General features: G+C 35.3%; 2 protein-coding genes across 6 annotated transcripts; both read right to left on the reverse strand.

Moving 5' to 3' along the window:
• Positions 1-6,257: 6,257 nt before the first annotated feature.
• Positions 6,258-7,004, reverse strand: LOC104102923 (uncharacterized). The gene has a single exon (XM_009610765.1). It carries the CDS (start codon positions 7,002-7,004, stop codon positions 6,258-6,260), a length of 747 nt encoding a protein of 248 aa, XP_009609060.1.
• A 4,768-nt stretch (positions 7,005-11,772) lies between these two features.
• LOC104102921 (polyadenylate-binding protein-interacting protein 4-like) lies at positions 11,773-23,580 on the reverse strand. Of its 5 annotated transcripts, none has more exons than XM_070197839.1 (15): positions 23,257-23,580; positions 21,779-21,968; positions 21,554-21,700; positions 21,288-21,421; positions 20,874-21,064; positions 19,319-19,496; positions 18,101-18,301; positions 17,307-17,431; positions 17,067-17,136; positions 16,925-16,958; positions 15,935-16,239; positions 15,658-15,804; positions 14,684-14,776; positions 14,475-14,537; positions 11,773-12,234 (listed from the first exon to the last, which is right to left on the reverse strand). In XM_070197839.1, exons 2-15 carry the CDS (start codon positions 21,909-21,911, stop codon positions 12,205-12,207), a joined length of 1,851 nt encoding a protein of 616 aa, XP_070053940.1. In that variant the 5' UTR covers positions 21,912-21,968; positions 23,257-23,580; the 3' UTR covers positions 11,773-12,204. The 5 variants fall into 5 exon arrangements, with proteins under 5 accessions (XP_070053940.1, XP_009609057.1, XP_070053939.1 ...); XM_009610762.4 differs by having other exon boundaries at positions 18,095-18,301; positions 23,257-23,387; XM_070197838.1 differs by having other exon boundaries at positions 18,095-18,301; positions 23,253-23,350.
• Positions 23,581-24,825: the final 1,245 nt, after the last annotated feature.

Raw genomic sequence — 24,825 nt, forward strand, 5'->3', positions numbered from 1 at the left:
ATATGAAAGACAAATACATCCTGTAGGACATACGGATTCTTGGATTGTACCAGAGAGTGTTAAGTCACAAATTGTTAAACCTCCAGATTTCAAAGTCCCGCCAGGTAGAAGGCAGAAGAAAAGGCATATTCCAGCTACTGAATCATCAAAAATAACATTCAAATGTGGTCGTTGCAGAAGAATTGGTCATAATAGAACATCTTGTATATATTCTCCGGCAGTCCATCCATTTTCAAGGAAGCATAGAGAATAATAGATATATCCACTTATATTCTATAAATTGGATTCATTTATATTATTTTTATTTGAGCAAGTAAACATTAGCAGATGGTTATATAAAAGATATCCTGAATTTTTAAAGTTTCTTTGCGCTTACGTGCTCTTTGTTTCTTTTTCTTTTTCTGGGAGTTTAATTTACCTTTGTCGGACCAATTACTGTTTATGAGATTTTATTCTTACCGTAAGTAAACAAGAAAGTTCTTTTCTTTATATAATTTGACGCCTGCAGCTTGCTACATCTTTATTTTTAAAATCAGATTGGTACAAGTAAAACTTAAGGACATAATCTTTTAAAAGTACTGAAAATTTCAAGTATGAATCTAATATTAAGGACATAAATTTCTAAAATGTCCTTAACTTCTGAAAATCTCAGATTATTGTCTAAATTTCCAGAAGTTCAGGACATTTCAGAAAAATATGTCCTGAATATTATTTTCATCCTTCAACAAATCATGACGTTTATGAACATTATGTCCTGAAGTTCTACAACAATTAATGTATATTTTGCTATATTTCTACAGATTTAATAAAAGACTGGCAATTTAAAATGGACAAATCAGTAGTTATAAAACTTGACATCTGCAGCTTGCTAAACAGATCTTGCTATATCTTATTTTTGAAATGAGATTGGTACAAGTAGATTTCAGGACATAATTTTTTGAAACGTCCTGAACATTTGAAATATGAATCTAATATATAGGACATAAATTTTTAAAATGTCCTTAACTTCTGAAAATCTCAGTTTATTGTCTATATTTCAGAAGTTTAGCACATTTAAAAAAATATGTCCTGAATATTATTTTCATCCTTCAACAAATAAGGATGTAGTTAACAGATTCTGAAATTCTACAACAATCAATGTATGTTGCTTTAAATTTCTAAAAACTTCAATCAATTTAATCAAAGATTGGCCCTTTAAAATTGTGAAAAAATAGACAAATCAATAGTTAATAGAAAGAAAGAAATTCATAGCACGATGCCTTCATATTACTGCTGAAACTATAATTTAGCATAGCTGTGACCAAAAAATTATGCTATGCAAACAAAATAAAGTGCCTTGTGAATAATTTACAGGATATTTCAAAATTCATATGTATTCTTTACAGCAATTTTATACCAATTCCACTATAGCTGACATTCTTTACAACTACACTACAGCTCCTTTGCGCAAGGAGTTTCATTTTCACTATCATAGTTGTCACCGACATTTTCTGATGGTGTATCATAACCAGAATTTCTTTTTTACTTTCCATGTGTCCAAAGATTTGCTACAAGTTCTTTTCTGAAGTTTGATGTCCTCAGGTTGGAATTTCTCCACATCCTTTCCCATCATCAACAACTCCATATACTTGATTAGGAATGCAGCACAATCAGTCCTAAGAAAAATGTAAGATATGGAGTCAATTAAACAATATCTTTAATAAAATAAATCTAAAATACATATAAATTATATAGCAAATGACAATACGTATGATCCAGTTTGGTGTGGTGATCTTTGCCACTGAATATCAAATTTGTTGAATGCATTTCCAAAAGACTTGTGATTTTTCTCAAACTGTGAGAACTTTAGCAAGTGGGGGATCATGCGTGCATACATTTCAATGTGTTTCATGCCTTGCTCATATGGCTCACTATATATGGAATCGTACACATCAATCTTTCTCTCATTCAAGTCAAATACCCCCCAAAAAAAATGTGTCACAGCATCATTATCTTCTGAAGGAAGCCGACATGGAAAAACGATTTTCTCAACCTCTGTCCAAGCAATTCCACATCTACGATTGTCACCCCACACATATGGTGTGAGAACCAACTGATTATCATCACACCAAAACTCATCTGAAGCATCTTCATTGAAATTCGTATACACAATTAGCATATAGTTATCAAAAAATATATATGTAGTTGTGCAACGAAAAGGATGGGCGCAAGGGTGGTAGCATTCCTTCTTTCTCAAATAATACAGGGCAACGTCAATATGCTTTATAAAAAGGCAAAAAAAGAAAAAAATTCATCAGTCATAAATAATTAAAAAATAATAAATTAAGAAGAAATAAAATAAATGCCTTGTGAATTATCAAACCTTATTATCAAGTACAAAGCTACTATCTGCAAGCTCAAGGAAGAACATTTTGCTATTGATTTTTTGATGGTACAATTTATATGGATTATTTCTCACACCATTATCCTCAGCATATATATCAGTTTGTCCCCTGAAAATTTTGAAAATATCAAAGTTAGAAAGTTTATAAGTTAGTCCTCAATTCCTAATTATTCCTAATTAAGGACACTTGGTCCTGAACTTACAGTAACAATATCATAAGTTTAGGACACTTGGTCCTGAAGTTAGAGTTGCAAATTCAAAAATTAAGGACGGGTAGTCCTTAACTTACAATTACAAGTTCAAATGTTAAGGATACTTGGTCCTGAACTTAGACTTACAAGCTCATAAATTAAAGTCATGAACTTAGAGTAACAAGCTCATAAGTTAAGGACAATTGGTCCTGAACTTAGAGTGGAAGTTCAAAAATTAAGGACACTTGGTCCTGAGGTTAGAGTTGCAAATTCAAAAATTAAGGACATGTAGTCCTTAACTTATAGTTACAAGTTCAAAAGTTAAGGACACTTGGTTCTGAACTTAGACTTACAAGCTCATAAATTAAAGTCCTGGACTTAGAGTAACAAGCTCATAAGTTAAGGATAATTGGTCCTGAACTTAGAGTGGAAGTTCAAAAATTAAGGACACTTGGACCTAAAGTTAGAGTTGCAAATTAAAAAATTAAGGACAGGTAGTCCTTAACTTACAGTTACAAGTTAAAAAATTAAGGACACTTAGTCTTGAACTTAGACTTACAATCTCAAAAGCTAAGGACACGTAATCCTTAACTTAGAGTTACAAGCTAAAAAATTTAGGACATTTAGTCATGAAGTTAGAGTTGGAAGCTCAATACACTTAGTCCCGAATTTAAAATTACAAGTTCAAGACACAAATGTAAGCAATTAAGAAATAATGAATACATTTAGGGACTTACACTTTTTTGCGACCTTTCCTTTTCTCCTTGCCCAACCACCCAATGAATTTCTTCAATAAGTTTTCATCATCTTTGGCATAATGAAAAATACATGTACGAGTATATTTTGATTTTATCCAACCCGTATACTTGTGAGTATTTTCATTGTGCGCCATCGATGTTCCTCTTTTTCTTTTCTGTTCAAAATGAGATTTCAATTGCCAACTAAGCTTCTTATTCCTTTCCCCTCGACCAAGCTCTTCTTCAACATTTCCTTCAACCTCCATAGACAAACCCTCATCAATACTCATTTGTGTAGTCGGAGGAGTAAGAGTAAGAATAGCAAATGATGGACCATCAAAACCAATACTATCTCTCTTCCTTTTTCTAGTATATTGGTTAACGGCTTCATTTTTGTTTTGCTCTGCAAGCAACACTACATATACATTAGTTTGCTGCAAGTCGTCAATTCTATGACAAATTGTCAAATGAAGAGACAAAAACTAAGGACATAATTTTTTAAATGTCCTGACAATTTGAATTATGAATACAATATTAAGGACACAATCAATACCTGTGTTGGTCACGTTGTCTTCTTGTATTTCTTTAACAGACAATGGATCTGACATATTGATTGTATTTTCTTTATCTTGTAAATGTTCTCCATGTTCTTCGATTTCAAGTTCACAAGATTCTGCAAAATATTTATAGGAGCTAACACAATTAGTACTAGTTACTAATCTTTGATTAAAACAAACATGTATAAGATAAAAAAAAAACTCCGTCTAACCTTTTGCAACTGTCAAGATCATGCGAGTTAAATTATTATCTTGACTAGTATTTTTTTGGCTTCCAATATTGTCTGTAAGAGAGAGAGGTGTAGAGATATCATATGTTCCTTCTATACATTTGCAAACAATCTCACTTATGCTTGTTTCTTAGGTATTTTCTATGTCTTGAGATTGTCCTCCACTTCTCTCTTTTGAAATTTCATCATCTTGATAATCTACTCCATCTTCTTTCCTTGCAGCTTCAAAAGATTCTGTAACATTTATAATTAATACTTGTTACTAATAGTTTACTAAAACTAACATTCAACATATCATGAAAATTTCATCTAACCTTGATTGGCATCATTTTGATTTTCAAATTTCTCTTTAAGTGAGAGAGGTGTAGATAGATCATATATTCCTTCAACACATTTGCTTACAATCTCACTTATACTTGTTCCCAATGGATTTTCTAAATCCTGAGATTGCACTCCAGATTTACAAATTATTTCTGTTACTGTCTCTTTTGGATTTTCCTGGTCTTGACATTCCATTCCATTCAACTGCATCTTTGCTAATTGGAACACTAGGTTCTCTCTCTGTGGTCCTTTCATGAGATTTTTCAAGAAGAAGCTTCAATAAAGTATCAATCTTTGATCCTAGGTTTTTCTTTAAAGCCTGTGAGATAGTATTTAAAATAAGAATCAGAATGTTAGCTGCTTATAAGTTACGGACACTTGGTCCTTAACATAGAGGTACAAGCTCACAAATTAAGGACAAGTGTTCCTTAACTTAGAGTTACAAGAACAGAAATTAAGGACATGTAGTCCTGAACTTCGAGTTACAAGTTAAAAAGTTAAGGACATGTAGTCCTGAACTTAGAGTTACAAGTTAAAAAGTTAAGAACAGGTAGTCCTAAACTTCAAGTTACAAGCTCACAAATTAAGGACACTTGATCCTTAACATAGAGGTACAAGCTCACAAATTAAGGAAACTTGGTCCTTAACTTAGAGTTACAAGCACAGAAATTAAGGACAGGTAGTCCTGAACTTAGAGTTACAAGTTAAAAAGTTAAGGACATGTAGTCCTAAACTTAGAGTTACAAGTTAAAAAGTTAAGGACAGGTAGTCCTAAACTTCAAGTTACAAGCTCACAAATTAAGGACACTTGGTCCTTAACATAGAGGTACAAGCTCACAAATTAAGGACACTTGGTCCTTAACTTAGAGTTACAAGTACAGAAATTAAGGACAGGTAGCCCTGAACTTAGAGTTTCAAGTTCAAAAAATAAGGACATGTAGTCCTGAACTTAGAGTTACAAGTTAAAAAGTTAAGGACATGTAGTCCTGAACTTAGAGTTACAAGTTAAAAAGTTAAGTACATGTAGTCCTAAACTTCAAGTTACAAGCTCACAAATTAAGGACACTTGGTCCTTAACTTAGAGTTACAAGCATAGAAATTAAGGACAGGTAGTCCTTAACTTAGAGTTCCAAATTCAAAAAATAAGGACATGTAGTCCTGAACTTAAAGTTACAAGTTAAAAAGTTAAAGACATGTAGTCCTGAACTTAGAGTTACAATCTCAAAAATTAAGGACATAGTGTCCTTAACTTAGAGTTACAAGCACAGAAATTAAGGATATTACCTTGATGTCATTTTAAATCCTTTTTCTGATAAAGCTATTTTTTGATGTATTCTAGTACATTCTGCCTCCATATCCTTTTTGAACTTCTTCGATAATCTCTGAATCAAAAATCATAAAAATAAAAAAGTCTCTTAAGCAAAAATAAGCAAATAAAAAAGTAATGGTATTCAAAGACAGAAAACCTACGTTAACAATTTCCTTAAGCAAGACTTCATCAAATTGTGTTGAAGGCATTAAACTTTGATCTTGAGACAATGGCACATGCACACTAGTGGGCTCCGCATCTACTTCAGAAGAAAGAAATGGTACCATCTCGAGCAACTGATATAACTATTATATAAGGAAAAAAAAATGTAAGTATTCGGAACTAAAACACATAAACCAAAAAATAGCTAGTAATCCTATTAATTTACTTTTTTATTATGGAAGTACTTTTTACATAGGGTGTCATAATGTGGAGATTTCATATCTGAATAACATAGCATCCGAGGGAACCCACATTCTCTGAAGTTCACAAATTATTTTTCCTGAAAAATTGGAAATACTTCCATAATTCAAACACATAAGGCGAAATAGAAGCCAAGTATAGTATAACTGTCCTTCTCTTTATCTTTCTCTTTCTCATTCTCATTCTCATTATCTGAAGTATTTTGTTTGGGCTTCAAGCAACTCTTCAATGATTTTAGTAACTTTTCATAACAAAGAGAGCCCCAATTGAAAGAAGAGCAGAGTTCATCGTCATCTACAATTTTCATTACCCGCTCAGACACATTCCGATTCTTGAGCTTCCCCATCAACACAGATTCAACAAAATAAATTATTGCCAACTTCACCACATCGTCATGGCTGCCTACAAATGATACAGTTATACCATATGGGTGACTAGTAATAAAATGCCACAAATCGCCTAACTCGATTCTATCCTTTCCTGGGAAGTAGACTTTCGAAAGCTTATTCTCTCTTTCAGGTAAAACTTTGAAGTCCACTGAAGAAGAACATTTCAACCCAGTAATTATCTGGGACGCTTCACGTATAAACTTTACTTCATGATCAAAAACCTTGAATGTCATTGAATGCGAGTCATTGCTTATAATTTTTGAAAGCAACACACAATGAATAAGTCTACCACAGAACTTCACATCTTGTAATCGGAAAAAGATTCTGAAAACACCATCCCTCAACTTCTTCCATTGCGTGTTCGACAAGAAACTTTTTATTATTTCTTTATACTGAAAATCTCCTTTCCAATAGCTCATCGAATTACGCCAATCATCAAACTCGAAAACACGATCTCTTTCCATTAGCACACTTCAAAGAAGGAAATAGAACGTAAACATTAGGAGTATTTTTCTGAAATGTCCTTAATATTTAAACTACAAAACTAAAATTCAGGACCTAAATAGATACATCTTTAATAGAAGAACAGTAAACTAAAATTAGCTTACAAATTCTTAGGACTATTTTTCTGAAATGTCCTTAATATTTAAACTAAAATTCAGGACCTAATTAGATGCATCTTTAATAGAAGCACAATTAACTAAAATTAGCTTACAAATTCTTTGGACTATTTTTTTAAAATATCCTTAATATTTAAATTAAAAAATTAAAATCCAGAACCTAATTAGATGCATCTTTAATATAAGCATAATTAACTAAAATTAGCTTACAAATTCGTAGGACTATTTTTCTGAAATTTCCTTAATATTTAAACTAAAAAACTAAAATTCAGGACCTAATTAGATGCATCTTTAATAGAAGCACAGTTAACTAAAATTCTTAAACACAATTAGCTTACAAATTCTTAGGACTATTTTTTCTGAAATGTCCTTACATAATCAATATATTGATTGAACCACAAACAAATTTCAATACCAAAAGATTCTCAATAACTTTCTCACAAAAATCCGCACCTTATTTCTCAGCGAATCAAGTTATAATCATTATTTTGGACATTTCACACATACATGATGACAAACACAGCATTGATCATGATTAGAGATATACAAAAAGAAAAATGCATAAAAGCAAAATCAAGCTGGTTCGCTGCAGAGAAGATGACAAAGGAGAAGAGATTAAGTTGGACAAAGTATACGCAGAGAATTGCTGTGGGCTGGGCAGAAACGATATTGAGGAAGCGAAATTTTGCTTATGAAATTTTGGCTCTAAACTTAAATCGAGAGAAGAGAGTTGCATACAGGAACAATATTGAGGGAGCGAAATTTTGCCTATGAAATTTTAGCTCTGAACTTAAATGAGAGAAGCGTATAAAGGAAGGGTTTGGGAATAAAAGAAATAGAAGAAAGTGTAAAAATATCTTTTCATATTAATTTTAATAGAGTAGTGGCTATTTTTGTTCAATATTAGAATTGGTGGATAAAAAATAAATACCACCTTATTTAGTGGCTACCACACGCCATTTTTACTGAAATCTTGCTGGCCCATTTCGTAAAATAGTATGGTCTGTTAGTTTGAGCGAATTTGATAAATGGATTGATGGGGCAAATAAGTCATCTGCCAGGCCACTTTCGTGATAATGTGTTGTTGGCCCCTTTCTTCTTTAATAACAAAGCTAACATACTTTTTTAAAATTAATTCACTTGATGCTACTCTACAATAATTCCATAATCTATATCCTTCACAATAATCTCAAAGTAGTTTAGAAAAATAACTCATACATGTTAGTTGCTTTAGGTGCACTAATTAAATAAATTGTTGCAGTTGTGGGTACGGCTCTGTGGCATAATTACGACATGTAATCCCAAACTCAAGTGCACGTTCGCGTGACTTAATCAATAACTTCAAATAAATAAAATAAACACGTTGTGAATCACGGGTACGTTTCACGTGGCGCGATTTACGATGTATATAAAAACAACAAGTGTGCAACATCGTGACTTGTTAAAATAAATTCCATACATGCCTAAAACGGATTAAAATATGCAAATAAAAGCGGTAAAATGTAAAAATACACATAGGTTCAAAATATGTAATAATCGATAATTAAGCCAGGTGTAATTGTAAAGCGATCGTGCTAAAACTACGAAATCTGGGAGTGCCTCACACCTTCTCCCGGATTAACAGAATTTCTTATCCGGTCTTCTGTGTTTCGCAGACTTAAACAAAGTCAAAATTTTCTTGATTTGGGATTTAAAATAAATGGCGACTTGGGACGTTGTAAATAATTATTCCAAGTGGCGACTCTTTAAAATTAAATAAAATAATCTCATTTCAATAATGTCACTTAAAGTGAAAAAATTCCTTTCCCCGTAAAAAGAAGATGTGATAGCTCTGGCAACTCTGCTGGGGAAAAGGTTGTCAGTTTGTTGGTTTACAATGGGGAGTCACGAAAATAATTCAAGATCACTCTATCATCTTCTCAACCAATGGAATAAGCACTGCTATTGTTGATCTAGTTAAGGTCACGAAAAGGCAAGTAGACAAGTTGGTGGTGAACAATGGAGGCAATTGTTGGTTGACTTTTACCAGGTTTGAGCAACAGGATATGCTTTGTGTGAAACGATCTGTGATGATAGGGAGATATGAGAATTCTTCCAAGTATTTTGGCAAATTGGTTGCTATGAAATTTCTCATGCCGCTATTCCTGAAATTTGATAGCCAATATTGAGAACGGTTTGATCAAAAAGTCAAAATTTGAGTGCAGAATCCAAAGCAATCAAAACTGTTGAATGCCATAGTAATGCGGATGTGCAAGTCCGTGGCTAAGATATCCCCTAACAACTGGAAAGTCACTCCTTTTTTAGCCAGGGATGAGTCTTGGTAGCTTATTTTGTCGTCTTTTCTATTATCTAGGTTATCCGGGGTTGTAACCCACATTTCAGTTTGTTTGTCTTGTCGTCAAATCCTTCCATCCGTTATTCAATGAAATACAGTTTGTCCTTTTGTGTCATTCTATGCTTAGTTCTTTCGCTGCTAGTTCTAGTAACATGACATGCATGCGGAATTTTTGGCCAGATCTTAGAAAACTGATTTAGTCTTGAATTAGATAACTGAGAAAAAGACACTTTTGATGGTGAATAAAGAGTCGAAACACTTTGGAATTAAGCTCGGGTAAAATTCAAGTGGAACTAAAATAGTCATACCCGTGGAGGTTAATGATCTTTACCTTTAAATCATTGTGCAGGTCGGGTTTGAGGAAGTATCAATTGAAGTTTGGTGGAAAGTTTGACATTAATGGATGGAAAGTGTCTTTCGACCACGATACACCAAGAAGACAGACATGTTCATCAATGTTGTAATCGCGAAATGATACTATATTTGGCGTTCTCGAGGCTGGGAGGCCCTTTTTTTTACTATCCAAACACTCCATACCCTTCGTTACCCCTTTTGAGCTTGTGTTATTTTCTTTGACCACTCTCTTTTGGAATCAAGTTTCGAGTTAAATGAAATAAAAAAAATGAATAGAAAAGTCCATGGTCCAAGAGTACAAACTGGGGCAATTCTTAGAAAGTTTAAATTTAAAAAAAAAAAATCAAAGGTCCATACCCCTAGAAAATAGAAGTTGGGGCAACTTGTTTTGAAAACAAAAAGAAAAAAGAAAAAAAAAAGAAATAGAAAGAAAGGTGAAAAATAAAATATAGTTAGGTCGGATGTTTGAACAACGTTTGACCTGATTCCTTTAAAAAAGGATATGTAGGCAGCACGGTTCGATCCAACCAAATAAGAGTCAAAAATTTGAAAAAAGAAATCCAAAAAAATCCCCAGTATCTGAAGCTGGGCCAAAGATTTTATTTCACTTTTGAAAGAGTCGATTCCAAGAGTTGTAAGTCTACAACCCCCTAATTTTAAGTCTACTTTGAGTCTTCATGCCGTCCTTTCTTTCCAACCCTATCCAAAAACCTTCAAAATAAAGACCTCCCGATATGCCTTCAAGAATGCCAAGAGAAGCATGCAATGAGCAACGGTTGTCACGCGACATAGAACACTGTCAAGTTGTTCACACAAGAAAGCAAAAGAAAAAGAAAAATAAAGAAGTAAAAATGAGAGTCTTACTAGTGAAAACTTTCACGGGCACTGTAAAACGACGATAAGTAGAGATAAATAAATGAGAGAGGATTTTGTATTTTCCTTTTCGTTAATGTAATTTTCTTTCATTTGGATGTAACAAACTAAACCGCAAACCGGATCCTCGACGGAACCTCACTCGACCATGCAACTCATCATTCCACCACTCTCCTTGAGTTACATACGACCTGATTCCCTTATAATCCGGAATATGTAGGATGTCCAAAACCAGGACTCAGTTGCACTCTCTTATTTTATTTTCTTCTTTTAAAAAAATAATAATAAATAACGGTTTGATAAAAAATTAGTTATATCGCTCATCTTTTTTTTCCTTGAAAACTCTTCATGTTTTCAAGCGGATTCATTTCACGTGACGTGATTTACAATATGTACAAAACAACAAGTGCACGACATCGTGACTTGTTTCAAATAAACTCCATAATTATTTAAAATACATAATTCGAAGCGGTATAGCAGTAATGCATAAAAGGTTTTAAAATATATATAATCCGAATAAATCAAGAAGTGTAATTTGTTAAGCGACCGTGCTAAAACCACGGTACTCGGGTGTATCTCACACCTTCTCTCGGGTTAATAGAATTCCTTACCCAGTCTTCTGTGTTTTGCAGACCTAAACAGAGTCAAACTTCCTTAAATTGGGATTTAAAATAAATTGATGACTTGAAACACCGTAATCAATTATTCCAAGCGGCAACTCTAAAAAATAAAATAAACCAATCATATTTCAATAATGTTACTTTAATTAGAAAAAATCATTTTCCCCGAAAACAGGAGGTGTGACACAAAGAAATTCCCAGACTTCGATACAGGATTCCTCCAAATATCTTTGCCTTGCAAAAGAAAACGCCAATTCTTTCTTTATTTACACTACATGCATTTATAATTTAACGGATCATATGGCCTCTTACAAATGGACAATTAATGCCATTTGACCACCTCGTACATGGCGACGTCAGTGTCATGAATATTATTGCACCAGCTCGTTATAGCAAAGACTGCAGTTAAATTGCCAGAGGCACGAGGAAGTGACACCAATACTAAAATCAGATTAGAAAAATGCAAATTCGTCCATAGAACTACCATATTGCACCAGCAAACGCTATCAAAGAGCAAAAACATGATACAAGTATGAATAAAAAAGAATTTCACAAACAACCACAGATTGGTTAAAATTTTGTCGAGAAAATAAACACCTGAAGAAGAAAAATATAAGGCAGCACGCCAAAGAAACACCAAAGAGCTTACAAAAAAAAAGAATCTATGATTATGAAAACCAAAATAACTAATTTGACATACACAGGAGCAGAACCATTTCAGCCAGCAGGCGGAAATTGCAGCTATTTTATCAGCCAGCAGGACTTTATGCACCAACACATGATCCATGCAATCTACTGTCAGAAACTACTTTCACATATCAGCAATTGCGCCACCAAGCGATGCAGGTCATCAACCAGCTGGTCAATACTCTCTTCCCTTATATGGCGATTCCTGTTGGCATCAAGATAAAGAAAGAAAGCTAAAGCTGATAGTTTGTTATTATATTATCCTTATACCAGCAGAAGCATCATCAGATAAATGGGAAATTCCATCATATTGCCAGTGTGAACTTGCTTATATTGCTAGTCCCAACTCTTGATAAAAGAGGAGAGAGTTGTAGATAGACAGCGTGAAGCTAGCCAATCTATGGTGTATCCTTGAAATGCAAAATACATTGGGACATGCTCAACTAAGCACGTGTTAGATTGGCATTTGAGTCCTATGTTCATTAGGAGTCTTTGGCCTTGTCAAAGGACTTATTTGCCAACAAGGTAGAGAATTTCTGGTGCTACAAAAACTAATTTTGTTTTATCAAATAGGACTGAGACAGACCAAAACAGAATACTTCGAGTGCAAGTTCAGTGACGGAACTCATGAAGCAGGCATGGATGTGAAGCTTGATACTCGAGTCATCCCCAGGAGAAGTAGTTTCAAGTATCTCGGGTCTATAATCCAAGGTAACGAGGAGGTCTCACATTGTATTGGTGCGGGGTGAATGAAATGGAGGCTCGTATCCGGTGTTTTGTATGATAAGAATGTGCCACCGAGGCTTAAGGGTAAGTTCTATAGAGTGATGGTTAAGCCTACCATACTGTATGGGGTTGAGTCTTGGTCAATCAAGAACTCCCATGTTCAGAAGAAGAAAGTAGCCGCAATGAGGATGATGAGATGGATGTGTGGGCATACCGGGGGAGATAAGATTAGGAATGAAGTTATTCAGGACAAAGTGGAAGTTCCCCCCGTAGAGGACAAGGCTTGTCCGGGAGTCAAGGCTGAGATGGTTCGGGCACATGAAGAGGAGAAAGATAGATGCTCTTATTAGGAGGTGTGAGAGGTTGGCCATGGTAGATCTGAGAAGAGGTAGAGGTAGGCCAAAGAAATATTAGGGAGAGGTGATTACGCAGGTCATGGCGCTGCTTCAGCTCACTGAGGACATGACCCACAATAAGAGAATGTGGAGGTTGAGAATTAAGGTAAAAAACTAGTAGGTAATCGAGAGTTCCAAGTAGTATCAGTAGCACTCGTGTATTTTCATATTCTTCGATCTCTATTAGTTGACTGTTGTTTTGTTCGCTTTGTTTATCTTCTTTCCCTGTTGTTACTATTTGATGCTACTTTTCCCTTCTTTCCCTGTTGTTGATCTTGTTGATCTTCTTGATCTTGGCGCTGCTTCAGCTCACTGAGGACATGACCCACAATAAGAGAATGTGGAGGTTGAGAATTAAGGTAAAAAACTAGTAGGTAATCGAGAGTTCCAAGTAGTATCAGTAGCACTCGTGTATTTTCATATTCTTCGATCTCTATTAGTTGACTGTTGTTTTGTTCGCTTTGTTCATCTTCTTTCCTTGTTGTTACTATTTGATGCTACTTTTCCCTTCTTTCCCTGTTGTTGATCTTCTTGATCTTGGCGCTGCTTCAGCTCACTGAGGACATGACCCACAATAAGAGAATGTGGAGGTTGAGAATTAAGGTAAAAAACTAGTAGGTAATCGAGAGTTCCAAGTAGTATCAGTAGCACTCGTGTATTTTCATATTCTTCGATCTCTATTAGTTGACTGTTGTTTTGTTCGCTTTGTTTATCTTCTTTCCCTGTTGTTACTATTTGATGCTACTTTTCCCTTCTTCTTCTTCTTCTTCTTCTTCTTCTTCTTCTTTCACCTTTTCTTGAGCCGAGGGTTTATTAGAAACAACCTCTCTATCTCACCAGGTAGGGGTAAGGTCTGCGTACACCCTACTTGTGGGATTATACTAGTTATTATGTTGTTGTAAATTGGACTGAGACAAGCTTAAATGGAGTGACATAGATAATGAGAATTCATATGACCGACGACAACAACAAAAACTCCAGTATAATCCCACATGGTGGGGTATGGGGAGGGTAGTGTGTACGCAGCCTTACCCCTACCTTGTGGAGATAGAGAGGATGTTTCCAATAGACCCTCGGCTCAGAGAAGCATAAGCAATATGACAGACGACAACTTGCTTGATATTAAGGTGTAGATAGTGTTGTGGTATTTTTGTGGAAAATTCCTCTTAAGCATTGCCTACTATGTTAAGGACCATTATGATCATTAATTCATTATCAAGCAAGGTACCCAAAATTGACTTTTATCACAATGAGAGCTATAAAAATGGCCGGAAGACTGCAAGACCGAAAAAGTAAAGGGTACATGCCAGAAAAAGATTCTTACAGGGGGGTAAGTTGGCATGTAGACAACTTGCCGAGGGTGACCAATCATCATCTGCTGTCCATACTGCAATCAAAGGAGGAGATTTTAAACATTATGCAATCCAATTCAATATAATAGGCAGAACGACTAGTGCATTGACCAAATCTCTCCAAGATTACAGGCAGAACAACCAGCACGTACTATGGGCAATGACCAAAAAAAGGACAAACCTGAGGTCCATTTGGATGAAAGTATGGCTGCGGTGCAGGTGTAGCCTGTGTATTAAATATAACAGGCTGATGTCCAGCATACGATGGACCAACCTGCAAATAGTACGTTAGCAACATTTAACATCAGAACACTCTGCCCCACCCTCCAAAAAGGAAAAAGTGAGAGATAGAGAGAGAGAGAGAGAAGCAACAGCATGTCCAGTTCACAAAGATGCAAACAGATTCTTTGTGAACTTCACCGGCTATCCAGCAATTTGAAAATAGCTTGCAATTCAATCTTGCATCTCAGTTCCTTAAGAATACTCCAAAAATCTAGTCTAAAGAGGATCTCACTAATCCCTAGTCAACAGAATTGCATCCATGATACATTAACCTTTAAAAGATGGAAAAGAATCAATTAACGACACAAAAAAACAAGGTGACTGTTACCCTTTTACCGTTTACTATACGTAAAACTCCAAAATCAAGTGTGCTTGGGCGAAGTACTAGGCCAGATGACCCTTCGGAAGTCCTTGTGTGGCATCCCTCAAACTTAGGCCACGCTGCTGGTCTTAAGCCCAGATAAAGGACGAGGTTATGATAGGTTCACTGTTATTTTTGTGCTCTTCTCGGTGTAACAATAAACTACTGATTTTCAGACCATTATGGTGAACATATTATGTAATATTTTTAAGATTCAGTTATTCCACTAAATTACCATTCCTAAGAATCATTTGCAACTCCGTACCATTTCACCAAAAAAAAAAAAGGAGAGAGAATCATTTGCAAGTAGAGTTGGACAATATATTTCATTTGATAGAGTTGGACAGATGTAGAATGAAATACCAGTATGGAAACTGCCTATCCCAATGAAACCCAGATCATCAAGACTAAACCATGCTTGGCATCAAAAGTACCCAGCCAAGCCACATTCATAAAAACGAACATTCATAAAAGCAACACCAATCAGTAATAATACATAAAAGCATCATTACCCCAATGCCCACAGACATGCCATGCATGTGTGGCATAGCAGCCACCCCAGCTGGATAGTAGAAGGAATTATCAGACACTGGAGATGCCGGTCTTAAAGTCGTTTGAGATGGGACGAAACTCTTCGCATTGGGATTAAATTTAAATTCCTGCCAGAACGTTCAACAGAAGCATAACTAGATTGCTTAAACTAAGAGCCCATCAAAACTTCATGAAATGATTGCTTGCTGATAGTCATCCTTTGTTGAATAGAAAAAGGTATCAAAGAAGAAGTCTTACCTTAGCATGTGGATTCAATGTGGATTTTTCTGAGGAAAATGAACTCACTGAAGAGCTACGTGACAATCCATTGCTAGATGCAGCACCTGCTTTATCAATAGATGATAAAGCAGAACTACTAGGTCTGACACAAGAATTAGCAGATCGGGCAATGTCTTGACTCTTGAAAGACGCAACAGGCCCCTTTTCACTAGAAGAACCTGCGATCTTATCCTGGCACTTGAGAGGAGCAGACGATGTGGAGACATCCGCAGATGATCCACCCTTATCCGACGTTTCCTTTTTCAGTCGTGATGACTTGGAATCTACATGTAAAAACCTTAAAATCAACAGAGATGCAATAAAATGAGGCAGACACACATTTTTTAAACACTTAAAAGATGAGCGAGAAGGGGATAAACTATAATTAAAAAGGGAGGCTAACTTAGTTCACCATAAAACTTTCCATTAAAAAGAGTCTCTTTAAGGAGCCACTAGCATCCTTGATTCTCATGATATACAAGTGACGCTACCAGGATTAATTATATTACCTATTTTGACTGCTCAGTATACAATACGTTAAAATAGAAGTTTTTTTGAGATGTGCAAAAGCTACAAGGAACCTAGCATCATTGGAAGCTTACCTAGCTAGACCTTCACCAACCACCACCAGCCATTCTTTTAGCTGGTGGGCAGTAGATCAGAACATTGACGTGGTAAAAAATTTTTTTTTTTTTTTTTTTTTTTTTACTGATGGCGAAGGACCAAAGTCACATGCTCAACAATCTTGCGGCAGACAACAATTTTTTCTTTTAGATGAGTATAACACCCTAATATTAAAATATCAATTTCTGAGCGGAGCTATTTTGAGGGGGAAAAAAGCGAAGAGAAGATGATAGGATACAAGTCAACTAGCAGCAATGTAGCAAGAATGGAAATATTTATAAGAAACCTATCCTTAGGAGTTGCAGGCATGGATATTTGACTAGTTGAACCTCAAGAGAAACTCACCTTCAAGTATTGATGTTTGAGCCTCATCAGCTAACTACAAGAAACAACGAGTACTGACCATGAGAGTTTTTCCAAGCAAGAAAAAAAGAAATAGATTTTTAATGAAAGCAATAAGCATTTAAGGGAGTTAAAGTTCAGCTACCATTTGCATTCTCATCTCCTCATCATTGCAACTAGCTCCATCATGTTCACTGAAGGTGATCTTATGCCCCCTAAAGGAATACATGGTCAGAGCAATAAAAATTTGATAGCTAAAGGGGGTAAGAGTTTATTGTATTTAAGCTTTCTCTTTTAAAAGTAGAAAACATGATAAGAGAAAGTAGACTTGTCAGACTAGGTAGAGAAGAACAGTCAGAATGTCAGAAAGAAAGACTGTAACAACCTGCTCTCATCCATCATCGAGGCACTTTGAGAAACATGTTTAGCTGATGACTGTTTGCTATGATCATCATAGTAAGTCTGATAGACATTCCTGCTGGTACTCAACTGAGAAGATTGCAATTCATCCTACAGACATAAGGCAAGACTAACACTGGCGATGTGATCTTAAGATACAAGCAGAAAATCAAAGGCATAGAACTAACACATGAACACAGACACTTTAAAGACCTCTTTTATTTTTGTATTTTTGATATTGGTGGTATACAAGGCCAGTTTGCGCACACCTCAACTAGTCAACCGCTTACCTGCTACCTCCCACCAACACAGGTATGGGGCAACTCTATAAGCTTAGAATGATGAAAAGAAATCACCTAACATTTCTTTTCCTCTGTTGGGATTTGAATCCTAGTCTCCCATTCATTAAAACTTCATTGACCGCTAAGTCACATCTTTGGGTGCCACTTTAAACCATTTCATTCGATCTATGAAAGTTAAGAGAAATTTCTTGCTAGCAGGACTTATGTCTAAAAGGCATGGATAGTTCTTGTATTTGCCAGCACTTTCACAGCATTACTCTGCGATAAAGTTTCCAACTAGTTGAGACATTTGAATAGTTAGAAAACCATCTTCCTACATCAGGTATATCCCAATTAAATGCCTCAGTTTGTCGAAAATAAATTAAGCACAGACATAAAACCTTACCTAGCAATACATTGACACAAACGTATAAAGTTTTCATTCCACAAAGGAATAGTTTATGCAAGACACAATGAGCCTAAATGAGCATACCCATACCGTATAGGAAGATCTTGATGAGAATTCTGCACCATCAACAACTTTCCCAACACTCGTGCCAGTGAATGTTTCATCATTACGTGAATCCACCAGTATGTCCTCACAGTCATCATATCCACTATCATCAACCCCTCTAACAACTGCTGAAAATCTGGTTTCTTCATCAACTTCAAGGTTCCCATGAAGTTGAATTCCTCTCTCCTGTGAAAATATAATTCCAAAACAAGTGAAGAAAATTAAAATCAAAAGGCAGAACAAGAACCATCAGAGGATGGAAAGAAAACCAAGGATTAACGATATCGGTGTTCTCAAAAGCAGAAAGCAAAAAAGTAACAAGACTCCTAGGGGTTTAAGCGAGATGTGAGTGAAGCACGCTTTGAAGTTAAGTGCAAAATTTACAGATGATGCAAAAATTCCCTAGCATATGAGAATCAGTTCTTATAGCATCAAAATAGTAATTAAAGTTACCGAATTCAATATCTCATAAAAATAGTGAAATAATAAATTCAACCGTTCAAATAAATACCATTAAAGTGTACTTCAGCAAGCTCACAAGAAGATAACTTCAATTACAAATTTGATTTTTTATTTTTTATTTTCAACTAGAAGGCCATAAAAAGTTAATTTGCAACATCAATAACATATATAATAGTTTTAGTAACATTAGTAATAATAAATTTTAAATAGCAAAGAGTCATTCTTATTTGATATTTTTGACAAGGCAAAGGGTCACTTCGTTATTGCCCTAGCATTCATCCTATAAATCAAGAATTGGAGAACAAAAAATGAAATAGAGAAAAAGGGAAAGGCGAATAGAACAATGAATCATATTAAAAATAAGATGCAAAGAAAGGTTGTTGCAAACCAGTGAAGAAGAAAAAAGACATGAAGAGAACACTGAAGTGTATCTGGAAAGGCGTCCTAGTATTCAGATAGTAAACAGCACCATTTACTATTCTTTTTATCTTTTAATGTCAAATTAAAGATGCGACTTCTCGCTCGGATCGCTTGCGCCTTACTATCGGACGCTCACGCTTCTTTGAAGTTGCTTTGCTTCGCCCATGTAAAGTAAAGACCCCTCGCTTTCATTGCTCATTGTTGCTTTACTACGCACATGTGAAGCGAGGACCCCTCGGTTTCATTACTCATATCTTTAAGCAACAGAGCTATCATGTTTTAGAACATTGCACAAGAAAAAGGTAACGATGTAAATCTCACCTCTGCTAGATGAAGATCACGTGTTTCCTCACCCTCAATTTCCCTAGCTATTCTTAAAGCTTCTTTTTCCAACTCCCTCATTTGAGGACCTTTCTCAAGCTTTGTAGTATAAAGTTCTTCATTGAATGTGCTTTTTACTCCAAATAGTGTTTCATTGACCTCAAACTGATCCCAGCCCCTGCAAGCACATATTCAGTGACATAATAGGTGAAACACATTGTCATATTGGTAGACAGCCGGTAAACACTTGCTAAAGAAACATAATTCACAACTAGCAAAAATTTGACACCAGAGGGGAAAAAGAAATCTTATAGGCATGTATCGCTACTAATTGAAGAATACAGCTGTGGAGCAACCATTCCAAGCAATCATCTGGCACCACTAATGAGCAGAAAAAGAGCACCAAAATCAAATTTGACTATCAATAATCTTCAAATTAAGAAGTAGAAGAGATCTTTGAACACAGGAAAGGCGCGGGTTTCTCCCCTCTGTAATAGGCAGCTCAAAGGAAAAGCAGAACATAAGCATGAACTAACGATTTCCACCACATTCTACCTAGAGACATCAGAAAAGGATTTGAATGATTTCGGAAAGGGTTAAACATGAAAATTTTCCATGTCTAATATCCTGCACAGTTCAACTCAACTCCCTACTCCAGAAAACATTGAATTCGGATATGCTTAGGGTTATGGATATTTAATTCACGCGAAGGGTGGGAAAAAAATGAGAGTTCCTAATATTTCACTTTCCAGGTTGAATATTTGGCCAAGAAATGGGGGAGAAGGATAGACTGGAGAGACACGGCCAGGGATAAAAAATCAAGAACAGAGGGAAAAGGAGGCCTCTTTAATGGAACTTCTGCAACATCCAAGAAATCTTGGGCTTACAAACAAAACAAATACTTCAAGAAGGATATTCATCTCCATGGACCCATTACGTTCCTTCTAGGCTTCTACAACAAACATACCCAGTGCAATCCCACTTGTGGGGTCTGGGGAGAGTAGTGTGTAAAACAAAACAAAAACTAATACTTTCGTTCCTCCCTCTCCTCCCATTCTTTCTTTCACCTTCTCCCCTTGCTTTTGTCCTTTCTTTCATTCCAAAATATCTGTTAAAAGAATTTCTAAAGAATGGAAGAAGATCACAAACAACTTCCAAAACAAAGGAAGTAAACAGCGGTCTAAGGAGAGAGAGAGAGAAGAGTCAAATCAATAAAATGCTTATGTGAGTATGATTACCTCAAGAAAATCAAACAAAATCCCACTTGAAGTTTAACATTTTCAGCACGCAGAAGGGTAATTAGGAATGGGTAAACATCAAAAAAAGATGGTAACCATAGGCAGATTCTTTTCTTGAATATTCCATTGTAATAGTCAGTTTACCCAAGAACACAGGATATTTCTACTACATGTTGATAAATCATGATCCCTTTTTTTGGTTTGGGGGGGGGGGGGGGGTTTGAGGGGGGGGGGTTTGGTGATTAATTTCATCATAGCTGAAAAGTTAAGTACTTTTGACAAATATCAGATGAACAAAACTAGTTTGATCTAATAACCTGTTCCAGTGGCCATCAAATATGTTATCCAGTTCAGGACATTCAAGAGCATCTTCGTCAGGCACCCAACGTTCCAACTGCCTCTCTACCTCAACATGCTGGGACTGTGATATGCATGAATCTGTCAAAAGCTCCTGCTGCTTTTCCCGCAGCAATTCGGCTTGGAAGACATCTAAAGTTGCAGGTACACCCTATTCCAAAGCAATAGCCCCATTATTACAGATTTACCTAACAGATAGACAGCCATAAAATCTGATTCTATTTATATCTTAGTCTTGCATGAAATGCCACCACAATCTTATATCACAGCGTCAATTGTTTGGTCGATCATTTAAGAACTATATCAAAGTTAGAATTTTTTACCAAAGTAAATAAAATAATTGCAAGCAAAAATCATAAAAGTTACACACAAACCTTTGCGATAACTTGCACAAGCTCTTTACCCGGTATTATCAAAGTCTTTGTTGGAGGTTTGATCAAAGATTCAGGAGTATTCTTCCTCCCCTGGGAACCATCTTTTATCAAGTGGGCCATTTTCAGAATAATACCTGAGCAAAGTTCAATGATAGAAGCAAACGTCAAATGCAAAATAGCTGAATACATGACAGAACAATGTTCAGGGTCATCAATACTGGATAAAATAAAACAAAAGAAATCTAATTTTAATTTTCCAGACATACCAAAATCTTTGTCAGCATTTGTTGCATGAAATATCCCTGAAAACACGGATCCGTCCAGTATCTGTACTTCAACTTCATGTCCAAGAAGACATGTACTAAAATAAACTAGTCGATCATGTGAAAGGCTTTCATATGCTCCCCTTTTACCTGAAATTCATGGCAGTTAAGAATTAAGGATATGAAGAAACACAGACAATTCTAAGTTAGCAGCTCTCAGCCTCTCACCTACACCTGTCAACCTGCTGGAAGTCGTTTTTGTAGACTGCGTTCTACTCTCCAACCTTGTACCCATTTCTTTTTCGCCTTTCCGACGACCAAATCCATTGGCAAAAGACCTTGGCTGAACAGCTTGCTGCATATTGTTCCCAAAAGATATCAGCAGGATGCAGTTCAGCTCAACTTCAGTCTATATACACTGCAGAGGACAATACACCAATAAATATATAGTCCTTGCTCTAGAGATGGAAATGCTAGTTAAGCATATTCTTCCTCGGATATGGAATATTATCTATCCACACACCATGTTTGAGCAGAGGGTATGGGATAGTATTACGAAAAAACAACTATACAAATGACAGCCAGTACACTAAGCTCCCCCTCTAATTCTAAAATCCTGGAGAAATCTTGGAGCCCAAATCAATTTTTCCCTATTCGATATGAAAACCCTAACCCCAAAGTCTTTAAAACCAACCCACATTAAGTTCCCTTTCCTGTAATTTACACGAGATGCAGTTGATAGTTATCACATCAAGTTTACCCATGAAAGAAGACATAGAAGCAACAAGCACAATCAAACAATATTCAAGATATAAGCAGTGTGGCATACCAAGCACGAATTGGCAACAAGAAACAAAACAACCCATAAGATATCTTCTATAAACCGCACAAATTTACTGTCAGACACTAAAATGAAGTATACAAAAACGGAAAAAACTGGTAATCAAATAAAAAATTCAGCTTAGAAAATAAGCAACTTTCATTGTGCCAATCCAAAATTGATGATCCGAAAAATTGAAAATAGACCAGCAAAGATCTTAAAAAAGGAACACAAATGAGAGTAGTACACATTTAAACTGATATGAGGTTTTTCAATGCTAAACTTTGCGAGTAACAAGACTGGTACTTTTTGAAGACCTTAATGTAAATCTCTTTAAATAAAAATGCTATAGACTGCAAAGAAAAGATCAAATTGTGCATTAAACATTGTCAGGGAAGTAAAATCTTGGCTAACCAACTGAAAGCACCTGAGAAAAACATATAAGCTGGAGTTGTAAAATCCTATTGAAATCACGGACCTCCAATCAATCTTATTTTATTCAGTATAAAAACCCTAACCCCAAAGTCTTTAAAACCAACCCGCATTGGGTTATCTTTTTGTGCAACTTACACGAGATGCAGCTGATAGTTATCACATCCAGTTAACCCATTAAAGAAGACAAGAAGCTACAGGAACAAACAAGTAAAACATCAGTGTGGTGTACCAAGCACGAATTGGCAACAAAATATTTAATCCATAAGAAATCTTCTTTAAACCGAACAAATTTGCCATAGACAATCAATGAAGTATACGAAAACAAAAAACACTGGTAATCAGATAGAAATTTCAAACTTCGAAACAAGATAAGCAACTTTAATTGTGCCGATCCATTAGATGATCTGATAATAAACATGCAAATTTGGTAAGTACGGATGAAGAGACTTACATATAAATAGATAGATAGATACAGAGAGAGGGGGGGGGGGGGAAAGGTGGCGATCCTGGCGATGAAGAAACGGGATTGATCGGAGATGACGACGCTCTCTGTGTAAAAAACAATTGAAGGATGAAACAATAGTCTCTGGCGGGTCTACCGCTACTGATAACCCAACTTGGACCAGAGAGCGACTCAATTGCCCGTTTTATTATATGGGTTTCGACCCAACCCAAGACCCGATATCCGTTATATTTTCTCCTTGCATTTCCGATTCCGAATTGGTTTCCTGATCTTAGCTACTCCTTGTTACCGTTTAAAGTGGTAAACCACATCGCAAATAAAAGGATGTACACTTGATTGTTATTACTACTTGAAATGTACGGAAATGAACGAAATTAAATAAAATAAAGAAATATTTAAGGGCGTGCTTTAGCATTAATTAGACATTTAGCTTTATAATGGCACATGATGATTTAAATATTTGTTTATATGAATGAACAATAAAAATTAATTAATAAGAGAAATTTTATGTATAATAACACAACAATCATCTAAATGCCGAAAAAATATTATTGCATTAGCATAATACTTGAATTTAAAATAAAAGGACATCATCAAAACTTACACAAATGATCGATTTTGTCATGTTAGTTAGATAATTACTCTCTCCGTTCACTTTTACTTGGCACGTTTTGACTTTTCACGCCCCTTAAGAAATACTAAATGAAGTACATAATTTACCATGATACCCATATTAATTGATGCATATTTTATTGGATTTGAGAAAAGGATTTGAAATGAGTAATAAATACTATGGGTATAACAAGAAAAAAAAATTATCTTCTCTTGATATGCGTAAAGTGACAAGTAAAAATAAAAATCTATTTTTAGTATACATGCCAAGTAAAAGTGAACGGAGGGAGTATGTATTATAGTTTAAAAGTATTTAATGTGATGGTGTCTTAAAGAACACTTCATTGTGGACAATATTTTATGTTTCATCCTAATGCTTTGGTTGTTCTGCCTTAACCAAAACTCTTGTTGCCGATCTTGATATCCCTCTTGAAAGTACAACATACAGTTGTTCGTGCAAAAAAAATATTGCGGTAAATGTAGTCCAATATTTAAGATGTTTGCCCTTGTGCTTTATTTATTATATTTGCAAAACATAAACATACTAAAAATTATTTTCACACAAATTTAAAAGGATATTCCTTAGTTTCGGAAGACGAAAGTTGAATTCAGGGATAAAAATATACTTAGAAGCACATTGACCAGTATCATAATTTTTGCATGTGTGACGTTATATATTGTCAAAACTTCTATATATCATTTGTGTGCTATTACCTAAGTTATTCGGCGTATTTAAGTTTTTCAGTAGCATGACGGGCATATTCTTTAAAATCAACATATATACAATGGAAGATCAACTTAGTCTATTATATATATGGTGACACTAACATACGTAAGAAATAATAAACTTGACAACAAACATGTATGGTAGAAGGTCGTTTGGTATTAAAATATTTAAGTATTCTTCTTGGTAGTAATTATTGGTATCATTTTCTGCTGAGCCAA

The sequence above is a fragment of the Nicotiana tomentosiformis genome, chromosome 3 (assembly GCF_000390325.3).
Source record: "Nicotiana tomentosiformis chromosome 3, ASM39032v3, whole genome shotgun sequence".
Classification (NCBI taxonomy): Eukaryota; Viridiplantae; Streptophyta; class Magnoliopsida; order Solanales; family Solanaceae; genus Nicotiana; species Nicotiana tomentosiformis.

Excerpts from the sequence above, each read along its gene's own strand:
- LOC104102921 (XM_009610762.4), bottom strand. The coding sequence starts at position 21,911 with ATGCAGCAAGCTGTTCAGCCAAGGTCTTTTGCCAATGGATTTGGTCGT. Across the intron at positions 21,065-21,287 it reads TTGTGCAAGTTATCGCAAAG|GGTGTACCTGCAACTTTAGA; the intron begins GTTTGTGTGTAA and ends GCTTTGGAATAG. Across the intron at positions 17,432-18,094 it reads GATCTTCCTATACGGTATGG|GATGAATTGCAATCTTCTCA; the intron begins GTATGCTCATTT and ends TTATGTCTGTAG.
- LOC104102923 (XM_009610765.1), bottom strand. The coding sequence starts at position 7,004 with ATGGAAAGAGATCGTGTTTTCGAGTTTGATGATTGGCGTAATTCGATG.